General features: G+C 50.1%; 1 protein-coding gene across 8 annotated transcripts in view; it reads right to left on the bottom strand.

The window, feature by feature from the left end:
* Positions 1-1,317: 1,317 nt before the first annotated feature.
* Positions 1,318-15,485, bottom strand: part of LOC125954943 (ecdysone-induced protein 75B, isoforms C/D) — a 93,087-nt gene continuing 78,919 nt past the window's right edge. For all 8 annotated transcript variants that reach the window (XM_049685647.1, XM_049685651.1, XM_049685648.1 and 5 more), the window contains 2 exons: positions 10,938-11,173; positions 1,318-8,384 (listed from right to left, as the gene is read on the bottom strand). In XM_049685647.1, the coding sequence (XP_049541604.1) occupies positions 5,259-8,384; positions 10,938-11,173 (3,362 nt within the window). In that variant the 3' untranslated portion in view covers positions 1,318-5,258. The remainder of the gene's footprint in view (positions 8,385-10,937; positions 11,174-15,485) is intronic.

The following is a 15,485-nucleotide window of genomic DNA, read 5'->3' as shown; positions in this document are numbered from 1 at the left end:
GGTCTCACTCTCTTCGAGAAGAATTTTCATAGTAAATGCAATAATGAAGCATTCGTTTCACACTTTACTGGTCGATGGTTGCGCTGAAGATTCTTTTTGTTTTAATTTACATTTCGTATCATCTTTCTCACATCTGACACGGTGTATAAACTGTGTCTAGTGTATATATCACACACACACACTCCTGATGTCCCGCTACTTATTGTGTTCTGTTCCTTGTTGCTCCACACTGTTTTTTCATCTTGATTTTCTTCTTACGATCTTCGGTTGATCCACTTTTATGCTCAATTTTCCATACCACGTTTCACGTTTGTAACGTATTTCTCTTTTCTTTCTTCCATTGTTCTGTTCTGCTGGTTTTATTCAATGTGCTTTGTTGTATCATAGTTTTCGTTTTATTTTCTTACTCGGTCATTTCATATAGTCTTCGTACTTCTTTTCATCTGTCTTCTTCCATTAAAGACTAAAACACTCAAGCTCTAACACACGCGCACACACAATTAAATTGTAAATTATTCTTTCATGTCATTCGTTAGCTTCTATTCTCTTCACTATATCTTCACTCAACGTTCCGTGAGGTGCTCCACCACTTTTCTTGTCGTCCTTTAGTAATAACGTTTTGTTTTTGCATTTTCTCCCAGTATTTCGCTTTGCGTCGTTGCTCAGGTTTGCGTGAGTGTATGTGTCGGGGTGTGTCCTCTCTGATAGAACCTTAATCTCGATTAACAGTCTCATAAGTCTTTGCTGCTCATACGAAAACAGTAACATACTACACCTTGCTTGTTCACTGCACTCGCAGCCGGTCATTTCCATTCTTCCATTTGGAGGGATGAGTGGGTTTCATTCCTTGCGCCTTGTGTTTCAATTCGGATTCAATTTTCCATTATTTCCAATTCCCCAGCCATGAGGATCCTGCTTTTCTTCGTTTGTTTCTTTCTCTCATTTCATCCCAATCTCATCTTCCAGTTTCAGTTTCTTTCACATCGTCGCTTTCTCCTCACGCCACAAGTTGACAAATTCAGTTTTCGATTATTTTTTGCAATGCTTAGGATTTTCTTTTTTATTTCTGTTGTATTAAAATCAGTTGTATGTTTTTTTAATTGTCTTATAGTGTATAAATAAAAAAAAACGCACATTTTTCTTCATCATCATCATCATCAAGTCCCGCACTTTCCCGGCCTCTTTCCCTCTTAGCGCACGGGGAAGGCGTGTCACAATTGTCTTCACTTAGAACCTAAAAATCAGAAATGTTTGTTTCCTCTTTTCTGCACATAATCCCATTTTGTGTATGTGTGTATGTGTGAAGTTTGTGGTGGTTTGTTTTTTTTTTTGTTTTGTTTGTTGTAGTTGTGTTTTTATCTGTTTGTGTTGTATTCTTTCCATTTCATTTCTCATTGCCATCACACTATTCAGTTGCTCTACTGTACGATCCCTCCCATTCCGGTACCTAGTTAGCTTAAACTTAAACTCAAAACTAATTGAATGAATCAAAGGTAAGGAAATAAGAAACACAAACTGCGCTTCTACTACTTCCTAATCCACTCCTATTACTAATTCTTCATTCGTTTTTACACGCCAACCACACAATATCAACTCCCGTTCCTCCCCTCATTCGTTCTCTGATTGCTCTCACTAGCGCACGCGACCCAGCGACCGTTCGCTTTTGCGATTCGAAAATAGAAAATTAAAATGTTTGAATAAACATTAGAACCACGATCGTGCTCATTTCAAGCGGTGAAAGAAGAGAATGAACAAAAACGAAAGGATAAAGCAAACAGAGCAAAGCTCATAATGGATATTAAACCATTTTTTTGTTTAGTTTTTATCAACCATGCTTTTCTGAATAAGAAAAGAATCATAGGGAAGAAAGGACCAAGGAACTAATAACACTAGTTTTGATACAAAGATAATAAAGGCAATTGCGTCTAAGGAATAAGAGTAAATTTAAGAAGAAAACAAAATAAACCAGAAATATAGCTACGAACGAGCGCTTGGCTTCAATAAATAAAATAGCTTACTAAACGAGAAAGAAAGAAGGCTAGCATCGAAAAAGAACAGACGAATGAAAACGCATTTTTAAAAAAACGAAACCTATGCAATGGGAAACAATTAAAAACACTATAACTTCTTTTTCTTAAAAAGAATCAAATTCAAAACGAACCGCGGACGAGATTTAAATAAAAACAAAGCAAGGAAGAAAAGGTGGTTAAGGAAGCAATAATTGCGCATAAAAAAAACAAGCTAAACAAAAAGGCTGCAAAACGGCGATCACCCCACCACACAGGCAAACACAACATCACCGTTGGTGGATCTCACCAGGCGATCGAGAATCGATCATCACTTATCAGCGTAAAAACTATCGGGTGTGTGTGTGTTACCGCACAGGAATTATGAATTAAAATGGGATCAAACTTATCTCATCTGTTGGTCTGCTTCGGCGAAACACTCACACACACACACACACACGCCCGCTTGACGTTTTCTATTTACAACACCTGCCCTCTCTCTCTATCTCTCTTTCCTATATCCTCTACTTATGCCGGTAATCATAGTAATATAAGCTAATACCAACCTAAACGATTTCGTACCTCATCTTCTTTCTGTTTGCCTAACCACTTCCGGAGTGCTGGTGTGCTATGTTTGCTGTTTATGCTGTGTTGGTGCTTTGAGTTAATGTTCTGGCTTTGTGATGGTATGCATGTTCAGTGCACTCGTCCCTCTCTTGCGAATTCCCAGTATTCCCTAGCTGTGTGTATGTGAGTTTAATCTAAAGTAGAAAGAGAAACTGAGGAATGGAAAGAACCTAAAATGGCGCCCCAGCCTATTCGTTTCCCCTCTCTATCTTCTTTTCAAGTTGACCTCCAAATTCAATAATTCATCCGCACTTTCTTAATGTTTGTGCTTAATTCCTACCTGCTGTGTGTTATGTGTTTGTTGCGTGTGTTTTTGAATATGTTTGTTTGTATTCGTTTTCTTTTTAGTTTGGGGCCTCATGCTTTCATGATTCACTTTTCCACTTTCCGCCATATTTACAATTAACGTTTTCGTTCCTCTACTTTTGCACATTCCTTTCTGGTTTTGTAGCTTGGTTTTGTGTTTCATCGACTCTATTTTTCTCGACTAACCCCTACACACTTCAATTGCTTACCATATTTCGGGTTTTCTTTTCCTGATTCCGTTTGCTTCGTGAGTCCAGAAATGTATTCCTCGCTGCTCTCCGTAGGTTAATGCGGTATTTTAATGATCTTCATCAATAAAAACATATCAATTGCTTCAAGCATGAATCTCTTTCTTGAGTGTGTTTGGTTTGTCTCTTTTCTTTTGTATTTTTTTTTTTTGTTGTAACACTGCTGTATCTGCTCTACTATGTTTTGTTAAATAGGTTACTCTCTTATCGCTAGCTGCATCTCTGTGTTGTTCTCCTCCTGGGAGGTACTGAGTGTAGTTCATGTTATCCTCTGCATCATCCATTTTTCACCCACATTATTCTTTTCTCTTTCTATTGTTAATGATTAATATGTGTGACTTTAGTTGTAGTTTTTTTTCTCTTTTTTCATCTTCCTTGTTTAAATTCTCTTTCGCTCTCTTGCTTTCCTCTGAGTGTCGTTTGCGTTTTGTAAATGGAACCATTTGTTTGTTTTTCAACTTTTCAAATAGAGTAACTATCTTTTCCTTTTGTTTGTGTTGTGCTTTGTTAGCGGGAGTGTAGCTAAATGTACAAAAAAGGAAACGATGCATTTCCACTGCACTCTTTTCTTTAACTCGGATACTGTATTCAAACTTCGTTTTGGCTGTTTTGACTTTTTCGTCTTATTCTCCTCTCTTGATACTTCTTTTTTTTCGCATCTTCTGCCCTGTTTGTTTCTCTATACATCCCACACTTAATCCTTATTACACCCCTGTTACTTGTTCCGTCTAGTTGCTTTGCGCCTACAAACTATTATCTCAATCATTCATCCTTCTTGCAATCATCACTTAAGCTAGGTTTTTGTTTTTTTTTTATCTTTTTCATTTGTTTTGTGTCACGCATGTGTCGCCAGTCGGACACATGCTAGGATTTTTGTAGTTTTGTTTGTTTTCACCCTCATTATCGCCAAGCCTCCCAGACTGTTGTCGCTTATACTCTGCTACTGCTGCTGTACTACCCTAGTAGACTACTGTTATACTATGCTCTATTACACCGCTAGTATCATCATCATCATCATCAATCGTTTAACTGCTTTCTGGCGACTGCATTCATTATTGCGACTGCGTTCCCTTGACTCTTCATATTAAAAGCGAAAACGATAAGGATAAAACGCAAACGAAAAAGTGAAAAACGAAAATCTACGAGATCTTTGAGAGCAGGAATGGATGTGCTCTGCGCTCCTGGATAATGATGATGGGGATGCTCCCGAGCACCTTACATCCACCATTCAACGACCATTAATCTGTCCGATACCACAGTTTGCGGTATTTATAAGAGTTCTTTTTTGGCTTTTATAATGAGCAAACACCGAAGACCACGCATTCGCATGTGAGGATTATGCGATGCGTTGGATATGCTCTCAACTGTCTCTGTCTGCTGTGTTAGCTTGTTGAATGTTTTTCGCTCTTTGATGCGCAATAAAATACTATACCAAGTACTGCTTACTCGCTCATACACACACTTTCTCTCTCTCTCTCTCAATAGTGTGTTATCATTAGTTACAGGCGTTCGTATTCACGAAACACTTAGGTTGCACGTAGGTTGATTTTCAATCTTTTGAGAATTAGCTTTCCAGCACCCAGCACGCCCTCCTGCCCTGTCGCACGCTCTTTCTCGTACACACACACGCACACACAAGTGCTTTCGCCGATCGACCCATTTATAGATAAATAAAAATTTGTACAAGTAGTTGGTTTGTGTTTATCGTTTTCTCTCATTTCGGCCGTGGCGATCCACCTTTCACAAGCAGGCGGTGTGTGTGTGTGGTAGAGAAAATTTGCGTCGACGGGAACGACATCACTTTACAGTGGCGGCTCCTCGCCTCTACCTTCTCTATGCCTCAGCTATACACTTAAAACAAAGGTGTCTGCCTCTTTTCGGTTTTTGTTTTGTATCCTAGGAGATCCACACTCAACGACGACGACGACGACAGCGACATGGCGCGCTGCCGTCTACACACCTCTACTCGCGAGTGAGATCACGTTGTGTGCGGAAAATACGCCAAGTGAATTCTTCTCATGCCTGGTTGGTGGGAAAGGGGGGTAGGTGTTGCTGCTGCTCCGAAACCATCTTACGCTTCCAGCAGGATCTTATGGATCGTCGGGTTGTTGCTACTGCTGCTGCTACTAGGGGTAGTAGCACCTACTGCACTGCTGCTGCCGCTGCTGCTGCTACTGGTGGCAACAACTACACTAGAAGGAGATGAGGTGGCCGAACCAGCCGGACCAACTGCTACCACCGGTGACCTTACAACCGACACGATTGCATGATGCTGGTTGGCGGCTGCTGCTTGTTGCGGTGGTGCCGGTGATGGTGATTTCTTGGAAAGGTTCAGCGGTTGCTGGCTGGGATCCTGAGGTGCCGCCGAACCGGTGGCCAGTGCCTGCGCAACAGCGCTACCAGCAATGTCCACCTTCAGCTCGATCAGGCGGGGTGACGACGGGCTGCTGCTCGACAAGGGTGGCATCGATCCACCAACGGGCACAACGACCACCGACGAGGTGGTGGCGGTAGTGGTTGGTGAGCACGGAGACGGCGAAGCGGCCATCGTCGAGTGCGGTGACTGGAAGTATCGGATGCTGCCCGATGACAGCGACGAGGAAGAGGACGACGAAGGAGATGCCACCGAAGAGGAGGAGGACGATGACGAGGTATCCGGTGGTGTTAAACTGCTGGCCACCAGCGACGGTGAAGGTGTTTGCTGACCACGAGTCGTGGTGATCACGCTGGGCGTACCATTATGCTGCTGCTGCTGCTGCTGCTGCCATTTGGCGGCCGCACCACCGAATGGACAACCACCGCCCGAGGAGGACGATGAAGGCGAGGGCGAAACGGCGGACACTGTTAGGTGCGGTGAGGCACGGTGATGCTGGAACGGTGGAACAGTTCCACCACACACCAACAGACCGGCAGGAGTGATGGCCGGTGACGCCGCACCACTCTGGGATCCTGTGGCGCTCTGTGAGGTATGTTTGATGAAATTCTGCTGATGCTCCCGCTGGTGCTGTTCATGAGCCGATTCGCGCATAATGTAGTTGTGGATGATGTCCGTGCGCTTCATCTGTTCGGGCGTCATGCGCGGTTCCTCCATTAGCGACTTGGCCAGCACCGAGTGCGTGCTCGACAAGGAGGATGCGGAGGACTGATGATGCAGCAGCTGAGGACTACAGCGCAACGATGCTGGCGACTGCTGCTGCTGCTGGAAGCTTTGGTGGTGATGGGGATGGTGGTGATGGTGATGATGATGGTGTAGATTGCCGTTGGCCGCACCATTGCTTGACTGTGGGCGCGTTAAATGCATATGCAGCTGAGATTGGTGGTGCTGCGGAGGTGTGTGCGAAACCGGTGACACCGTCAGCGAGGGCGATGACGAAGGTGTTGCTACCTGTTGCTGGGGCTGGTGCTGCTGCTGCTGGTGGTGGTACAGGCCAACGGGTTTCGGAGAGGAAGATGACGCTAGCACAACAGTCGTAACGGTGGTGGTGGTTTCGAGTCTCGCATTCGGAGATGTGGACGATGATGCTGATCCAGCACCAACACCACTGCTGCTGCTGCTGCTGCTCGAGCTCGAGGAAGTTGCCATCGGGGCGGCCTCGGCTTCGCTCTCACGGTGGCGCATGGCGCGGAACTTTTTGTGCGGTTTGTATGCCTCATCCATCAGGCTGTTGGTGTCGTACAGTGGTGGTGCCTGCAGTACCCGCTTCAGCACCGGCATATTCTCAACACTGGCCGCATGACCCCGGGATGCTGATTGCTGTCCCTGTTGCTGCTGCTGTTGCTGTTGCTGTTGCTGTTGCTGTTGCTGTTGCTGTTGCTGTTGCTGGTGTTGCGCCTTCGCCTGCTGCTGACTACTGCTGCCCTCTTCAAGCGATTGCTCTTCGAGCGAGGATCGTGGGCTGGAGCAAGACGAGGAACCACTGCTGACACTGCTGGCCGGTTTGGGATGATGCAGCAGCTGATGATGGTGGGTGTGGTGGTGGTGATGGTGGCCCACGATCGCTTGATGGTGATGGTGCGGTGGTGGTGGCGGATTGTCGTGCTTCTCGTTGCCCGACTCAATACCGGAATCGGTCGGTGAGTCCAGCTTGCGGTAGCGCGACATGTGATGCAGGGTCGTCGTCGCCGCCGAGGACGAGGACGAGGACGACGAGGTCGATGGGGAGGAGTTGGTCGAGGAGGAACCGATCGAACGGATCACCGGCGTAATGGTGAGCCCGTTCTGCGCAAGATGCTGCGCCGTACCACCGATCAAATCATCTTCCGCCGACGAACCCGAGCTGGCACGGTGCCGTATGATGGGGCAGGCACCGGAAAGTGTGGCCGCCAGCAGCGGTGCCGACGAAGCCGACGATGAGCTAATGCCCACGTGATGATGGTGATGATGCAGATGATGGTTATGATACTCCGACGAGGAGGAGGAGGAGGAGGAAGAAGAGGACGAGGACGTCTCGGCGGACTCGGTACTCGATACCGAACCCATCGGGCTCTTGGCAATCTCCACCTCCACCTGGTTACCATCACAGCTCCACCCGCTGGCCGTACTGCTGGCCGGGCTCTTGGCATCCGACAGCACCGCACCCTGATCCTCCTCGGCCGACCACATCTGCTGACGTAGCAGCTCCTTGTGCTCCGTCCGGAACACGACCAGCTTCTCCGTGTGCAGCGTACTGAGCGTCCGCAGATCGGGCATCGTACGCAGCAGCTCCTGCATAAACTCCGGCTTATCCGGCCGGTTCTGTGTGATGATGCTCTGCAGGCACGCCTTCAGCTTCGAGTACATCCGCTCGATCAGCTCCACATTCCGCAAACCGGGCCGATCGGGCGTGATCAGCACGATCGCACAGAACAAACCAATCTCCGCATCGGTCAGCTGCATCGAGTTCATGCGTTCGGCAAAGTTAAACGTCGAATCGACCAGGAACCGCGCATTCGCACCGTTCTGGATCGTATCGCGGCGCATCACCTGCCCATTCAGGCAGATGATCGAGTTGATCGACGTATCGAACATGCAGATCAACCGCACGAACAGCGCATCGAACAGACCGGCCTTCAGCAGCGTAAACTTGTCGTCCTGCGTCAGCAGCTGGAAGCCCGGGATCATACCGGCGAAGTCGATCACACCGCGGATGACGTGCGCGAACCGTTGGCTAAACTCCTGCTCCGACTGTAGCTCCGGGGCCGGATTGAGCGGGCAGGCCTGTAACGAGAACAGAATGGAACAGAAACACACACACACGGAAGCAATTAGTGTACTGGCTAGTGGCTGGCTAGTTGGCGATCGACAATAACGCGCGGCGCGGCGCGCTGTGCTCGTGCTGTGCTAACGACGACCGCAAACGACGGGGCCGCCGCTACGCTACATGCTTCTTTCGACCTTGATAGCACCCCAACCCCTCCCTTCCTAACGACCCCTCCCTCCCGTTCCAATTGACATTTACACACCTCTTGTTGGCGTGTCGGCTAACTCGGTGACACACCACCACCACCATTGTGCCAATGCCAATGGTGCGGTGCACGCGCGCTCTGTGTATATAGCGCCATGCGAGGATCGATATCTGCGTACTGCGTGTGTCCATGTTCCCCGCAGGTACCGGGGGATGACACATTAGGGATCATATTCAGGCGCACCCCTACCACCATCATGCTTCCTGTTCCCGTTTTTTTCCAAGGACAACACCCCGAAGAGTGTCTCGAAGGAAGAGAAAGAGAGAGCACGCGAGAGCGCGAAAAGCCAAATTCTAAGCAGACGCCATAAGACGCGCCGGTAGTGATGGTGGCCGTGGCGCAGCGCCAGAACCACGCCAAGGTCGACGAACTGAGGTTCAAGGTTTCGGCGCTTCCATTTAGAGACAGAACGAGCGCGAGAGTGTCTCTCTCGCTCTCTCGTGTGCTCTCTCTCTCTCTGTTGGGTTCTTTTGCGCATCAGAATCCAGCCGCCGAAAAACGGGCGATGTCGACGATGTGGGATCTCTCCTCCTGGGTGAGCTCCACCATCATCAGACCAAAAATAAAAGAAGGTGGCAGCTAGTGCGAGTTCCCCCATCCTCTCTGGAAGGGGAGAACACTGCGCCTGGGGGGCAATATTCGCGGGCCGCACAGTTTATTGACTTTTCGGTTTCACGTACATTCCAGCGGCGCTTTTTTTTTTGGTCGCTTTTTCTCCTCTCTCGAGCTCTTGCTCTCTCTCTCACACACACCCTCTGACCGCGCTTATCTTCCTCATTTGGCAGCATTGTTGACCGTAACCGTATGGCAACGAACTGCGATCCTCTTATCGGTCATTAACAGGGGATCCATTGTTGAACCCCAGAGTACAGTGACCACCGTACGGTGGTGGGGGTGAGATGTGGTAATGTGGTTTGCGGGACACGACAAACGGCTGATGGAGGCGCAAATTATGATTTCCTCATGACCAAGCACACACGCATACAATGAGGTGGCGGCGGCGACGCGGCGTAGATCTCAATCAGTAGCCGGACGGACCGTACCCGCAAAACAAATGTGTTCAAGGACGCACCGGGAGCTGGTTGGCAACGTGACGCGACGGTGACGTGCGCTCAACCACACCCCGCACCCGCAACCGCACCCGCACCACTCTATACCACGTCCATGCCTACGTCGGAGAGACGGAGAAGGAGACGCATGGTGTTGGTAGCACCCCCGGGAGGAGGAGAGGGCGAGAGTCTCAAAGGGTGACCCCGCCACAACCATCATCATCATCAGCACCACTACTATATTACGGTACACAAACACCCAGGGCCAGGGGCAGCACACCAACGGAACACGCGAAGGAATGATTCTATTTCCGCATTTCATTTACATCTGGTTTGTGCGCTGCTACCGTCGTCGTCGTTGCTCCCTCTCTCTCTTTCTCTCTCTGGCGTGCGCGTGTTGCGATTGTGCGCCCCACGACCAACCGCCAACCGGGATGTGATAAAATGTCAAACAAATGCCAACAGCAGCAGCAGCAGCAGCAGCGGCAGCAGCAGCAGCAAAAGGTTCGACCTTCTCTTATCGCGAGGGTTAACGGTATCGTCGTCGTGACGCGCACAATTCCAAGTCATAGCTATAGTAACCGTCCGTGTGTCTCGAATGCCTGTTACCAGCGTTACACACGTTAGTAACGGGAAGTAAGTAAGTATGTGGTGATGATGATGATGATGATGATGATGATGGTTTCGATGCCGGGACGTGCACCAACACACGGGACCCCCTCTTCAGGCTCCTCTCGTCACCGACACGAGCGGACGATTAAATTAGCGAAACAAAATTTCAAGGTTATCGCGCGCGCGCGCGCGCGTTCCTCGCATCCCGTTTACCACCAACCCTCCCCCCGAACGGGCGGCTACCTGCTTACACCCCATTCCCCCTCAGTTCGTCCCTCCTCTTCGTGTGGTTCGCTTATCGGTCGATGGAGCAGAACAGTGAGCTCCACCGATTGCGATGAGTGCTGTTGCTCCCCACAAACCGTACACACACACACTCACAGCAGCGCGCGAGTGCTTCGATCCGGTACACAAAACCCGGAGGGAACGGGGACCGGGGGAAGAGGTCCCACAGGCGCCGAGGACCGCGCGGCCACGAATGAGTTCTCTTTGCGTGCGTGCGAGCGAGCGAGCGCGAGCACTCCTCGCTCGCCTGTGTGTGCCGTTGACCTTGATAAAAGCAACCGCCTCCTGGCCTGGCCTGGCCTGCTTCGTCCCGTCCCATCCCATCTCATCCCATCGTCTCCTTTTCTTCCACTACTCACCAGGGTTGGCATCGAGTAGCTGGGACAGTCGCGGGCACGCTGACGCATGGCGGACACCTTTTCCCGCGTAAACTCGCACGTCTCGAGGTGCGCCTGGAGCACGCTGGCCAGCAACCGGGGCTGATCGTCGAGTTCGCTCGCCAGCGCCCGCTGGTTCCCCCGGTTTTGCGTGCTCTGCTGCATCGCCGCCAGGATGCGCGCCTTCTCGCGCTTCGGTACGCGTCCGAATCTGACGGCTGGAAAGAAGAGGAAGAGAAGAGCAAGAAGAAGAGAATGGTGGTTAGCGCTGGTGGTCAAATTTGAATTTCCGATCTTACTGATAGCTGCGCTGCTACACAAAAAAAAAGGAAGGAGAAGGAGTTTGGATCCCGCCGTGTTTGTTCATCGATGTGTACCAAACCATTCCACTGCATAGGCTACTATGACCATCTGCAACAAGCTCTTCGCGTGCAGCAGTGGTCGGATGCATACTCGCGCGCATATCAGCCTACTATACTCAGTAGACGCATACAGGCGCAGCGGCGGCGCATGCGCTCCTTGGATTTGATCCACTTTATTTCCTGCAGCACCGTATTTCCGGACACCGGATAGTGTGGCTGCATCCGGTCTCTCTCGCCGCCGCCGGTTGAATTCCGGACACACTTTAAAGGTTATTGCCGTGTCACCACCACCACGATACCACGCGTGAACGTGAACGACCGTGACATCGTCGTGTATCATCGTGACAGACTTCTTCCTTCCAAAAACCCCCCAAAAAAAAAAAAGGCAAATGGTGACCGACGATGGCGACGACCACCAGCAGCGAGCGGAGCGCGCGCGAGACATTGGAGTTAACCCTCACTCATTCGAACTCCCCCCCAAGAGTCTCAAGGTAGGCTGTGGCGAAGGTTAACGATGAACGCGCGGCGGCGTTACGGTTCAGCTGGTTCGATCGGACTGACCAACGCGACCGGTCAGGCCAGGCCAGGCCTACACTACCACCTTACACACCGACCGGTAGTAATAAGCGTCAGGGTTGCAAATCATGATCATTTGGGACCGGCGCGAGGAAGGGGAAGGTTGGTTGAATGTGCGCTTTATGACCGTGAAACGCACTGTTGCTGCTGCTACTGCTGCAGAAGATGAGGAAAAGCATTGAACGCGTACAAAAACGATCAAACGCATGGTCAGCGTTACGGTGCGTTACGCGAGGCGCCCGCGCTCTCGAGGGTCAGCAACATGTGGTGTGCTGCTTCCGCAAATACCAAATCCAAAGTGACAGTGACATTAGTGTGGCCACAGGTAGTGATGGTGGTGACCCCAATAAGGTGTGTTTTGGAAATTTGCCTTTTTCCGGCCCCCAGGGCGCAACGGGGATTGAGGTCCCCTCTTTAATTTGAATGTCGGTCGATCGGTGGCGGCGGTGGCGGCGCCTGAGGAGCCACTCTCACTTTCCACGGCCAGCTCTCCACCGTCGTGTCAACCTACTTCTCAGCGGAAGAGAGAGAGAGAGGGGATCCGTATTCTCATGCCGCCCATTCGAGCAGACTTTCGCCAGACTCCGGGGCCGGGGTCCTGCCCTTGTGTGTTGTGACGCTGGTCTCGATCAGATGATGATGATGATGATGATGGTCGTGCGAGCGAGCGACCGGGTGGCTCGTTGGCCTACATATAGGGGTGGTGGGCTTCGCGATCTCGCTGAGACCGGATCACTGAACCGGAGACACGGTGGTGTGTGACATGCAAACGAGGCGCAGAGAATGCACAGCTCCCCTTGTGTTCCCCCTTCTCCTCCTGCTCTTTGAGGGCACCTGGCAGTTGAATGACCCCCTCCGCAGCAGTAGAGGTTGGGAGGAGGAGTTCGGGAACCTTTCTCCAATTCACACGCACCCAAACACGGTCACCTCCAGCCGCTCTCTTCTCTCCGGTTGTCGCTTGTCGTGATCAACTCTTTCTCTCTTTCCTGTGGCCATTTGCGCGCCTTTTTTCGTGGTTTATTTTTAGTTTTTTATTCACTTTTTAACATGTTTCTTAACCGTTCTGTTTTTAGTTTTATCGCTTTTCTTACTATTTTCTTTATGTATTTTCCAGTTTCTTCTTCCTTTATTAGCTTCTCCTATTTGCTTTCAAAAAGTTACAAATTCCAAAACGTTGTTCCCAAATGTTTCTTACACACTTTCTTCTTATACATTTTCTTTCTGTCTCAACAAATGTCAAAATAGAAAGAAAAGAAAGCCCCCTCACCCAGGCCAATCTATCTAGGCAGAGAAAGAGAAAATGATCACCCTCCTGCCCCCTTCTGACAACCCTCCATCCCACCCCGCCCCCTGCAGGTTCACTGGTTCACTTTCTGTTTTCATCCATTTAAACCCGTCTGCCTGCGCGCGTGATTGTCTCCGTTTCCCCTTTGACCCAGACAATGGTGGTGGGAGGGGGGGTTCGTGTTCGTTCCACCGCGCACCACACACCAAATAGAGAGAGGTGCAGCAGCAGGCAGTGGGCACAACTTTCTTCCGAAAAAAAAAACAATCGCTATTGGCTGGCGCGATCGCGACCAGACCGTGTACCGGAGCGAAAGAGGAACGCGCGCGCGGCCGTAAGTAGGTGAAAATCGTGTTCCATTCCGCAGCACGCCACCAGCCTGCGCGTGGGGAGAAAGAGAGAGCGCCAGCGCGGTGCGCGAGAAAATGAAAAGTGAAATGAACGCCGAGCACCCCCGGCGGTACATACCGGGAAACAATGGCACCAATCGGTGGCGCGCGCGCGCGTCGCGCTTGGTTGATCGTGGCTAAAAAGGCAATGATCGTTGACTGTGTTGTGTTGTGTTTTGAGCCACAGAGAGAGAGGCACAGACTAGCGCAAACGAAACAGAGAGAAGGGGGCTGTATGTATCGATCGATCTTCCATCATACTCGATCCCTTTCTTACTCTGGTGGTTTATCGACGAATCCGATCAGTACGAGATCGCGCGCCATGTGGCCGTGGCCATGGTAGTGCAGCAGCAGCCGCAAACAGCAGGAAGAAAGCAGAAAGAGAAATAATAAAAAGGAAAAGTGTGTTACTTTCCACAATTTCTTCTGACTCTCGCCCCATCTGCACTGCTGCCGGCCGAGTGATCACGAGGTGCAAACACCTAGAGAGAGAGAGAGCACACAGGCTGCGCTGCACACCAACCCTGAGCAGGCAGAGCTGCTGCCTCTCGGTGCTGCTCGGTGTGAAAAGTGAAAACCACGGAGGCGGCGGCAGTGGCCGTTCTGGTCACTTGGAAAATGCGCGCACACGCCCCTCTTATCATGGAAATATGTGTGCCATTTTCATTCGACCGCACTGCACTAGTCGCCCCGAGGAGACTGGAATGTGCACACACACACGCACACGCAGTAGTAAAAGGCAAAGACCTCACATACATTTTCTGGGTCGGCGACAGCAGCAGTCGATCATCAACCTTTGCAGCATGAGCAAAGGTGTTGCAGGTGGGGAGGGAAATGGAGCCGGGAATGTGTGTGTGTGTGAGTCTCTCAGGAGATTGGCCTCTCATTTTCCATGTCATGTATATTCCGGCGGTTGGTGACCGGTGCCCTTGACCCCGAATGAGCGATGGATGCTGAGTTCCCCATGCCGCTTTAGCTGCTTTTGGAAGAAGAGAGAGCTTTCTCTTTGGAGAAACCCAAACCCAAAGCCGCCCATCCTCTTTCTCACTCTGTTTCTCTCACTCTCTCTCTCTCTCTCTCTCTCTCTCTCTCTCTCTCTCTTTTACTACCAGCGATGCTGTGGCTTTCTCTCTGCCGCCATCAAATCAACACACACACAAAAAAAACCCTCGCCAAAGTTCGTGAGGTTACTAGCGTGACAAAGTCATGGTCCCCGGCCACAATACCGGCATGCGGCGCCATTTTGTGCCGTTTTTAAAGGTCATTTCCTTTGACACGACCACAGGGATCCCTCTCTCTCTCTCTCCGTAGGAGCTTAGAGAGAGAGGAGAAAGTAGCATAATCAGATCAGAGACAACCGCAGCGGATCCATCGCGGATCACAATCTCGTTCTCGTAGTATATACAACACACCAGAACAGGATGGCAGGAGAGACTACCGGCAATCGCGGCGCACACACATACACACACACGCGCAGTCACAATTGCAAGGGGGATCGAACGAATCAAGGTCAAAGATCAAATGCGCGGCTTTGCGAGACACCTACGTGCATTATGGTAGGAGACGACTCCCTTCAGGATGCCCTTCAGGATTGGTAACTCTTCCGTCATTCCGTCCGCCGCGCTACACTGCTGTCAGTGACTCTTTGACCCCTGCTGTTGGCCTGTTGTTGTCTTCTCTCGTTGTTGCTGCTGCTGACGACGGACGACGGTTGATCTATTGTTTTCTTTGGGATCGAAATAATAATTTCTTCACACTTATACTAATTCAAAACGACGCGGTTTATCACAAAACTCAACCGCCGCACACAATCGCGCACACTAGTAGTTGCTTTTCGTTCTTCTTCCCTCCACTACTACTGCTTGGACTGCCTTGGTTTTCCAATGCCACTGTGTCTGTTATCTGCTTTCATATTTGC

This window comes from Anopheles darlingi, chromosome 3 (genome assembly GCF_943734745.1).
Source record: "Anopheles darlingi chromosome 3, idAnoDarlMG_H_01, whole genome shotgun sequence".
NCBI classification, from domain to species: domain Eukaryota; kingdom Metazoa; phylum Arthropoda; class Insecta; order Diptera; family Culicidae; genus Anopheles; species Anopheles darlingi.
The sequence above is the reverse complement of the archived record's forward strand: the minus strand, read 5'-3'. Positions and strand labels throughout refer to the sequence as shown.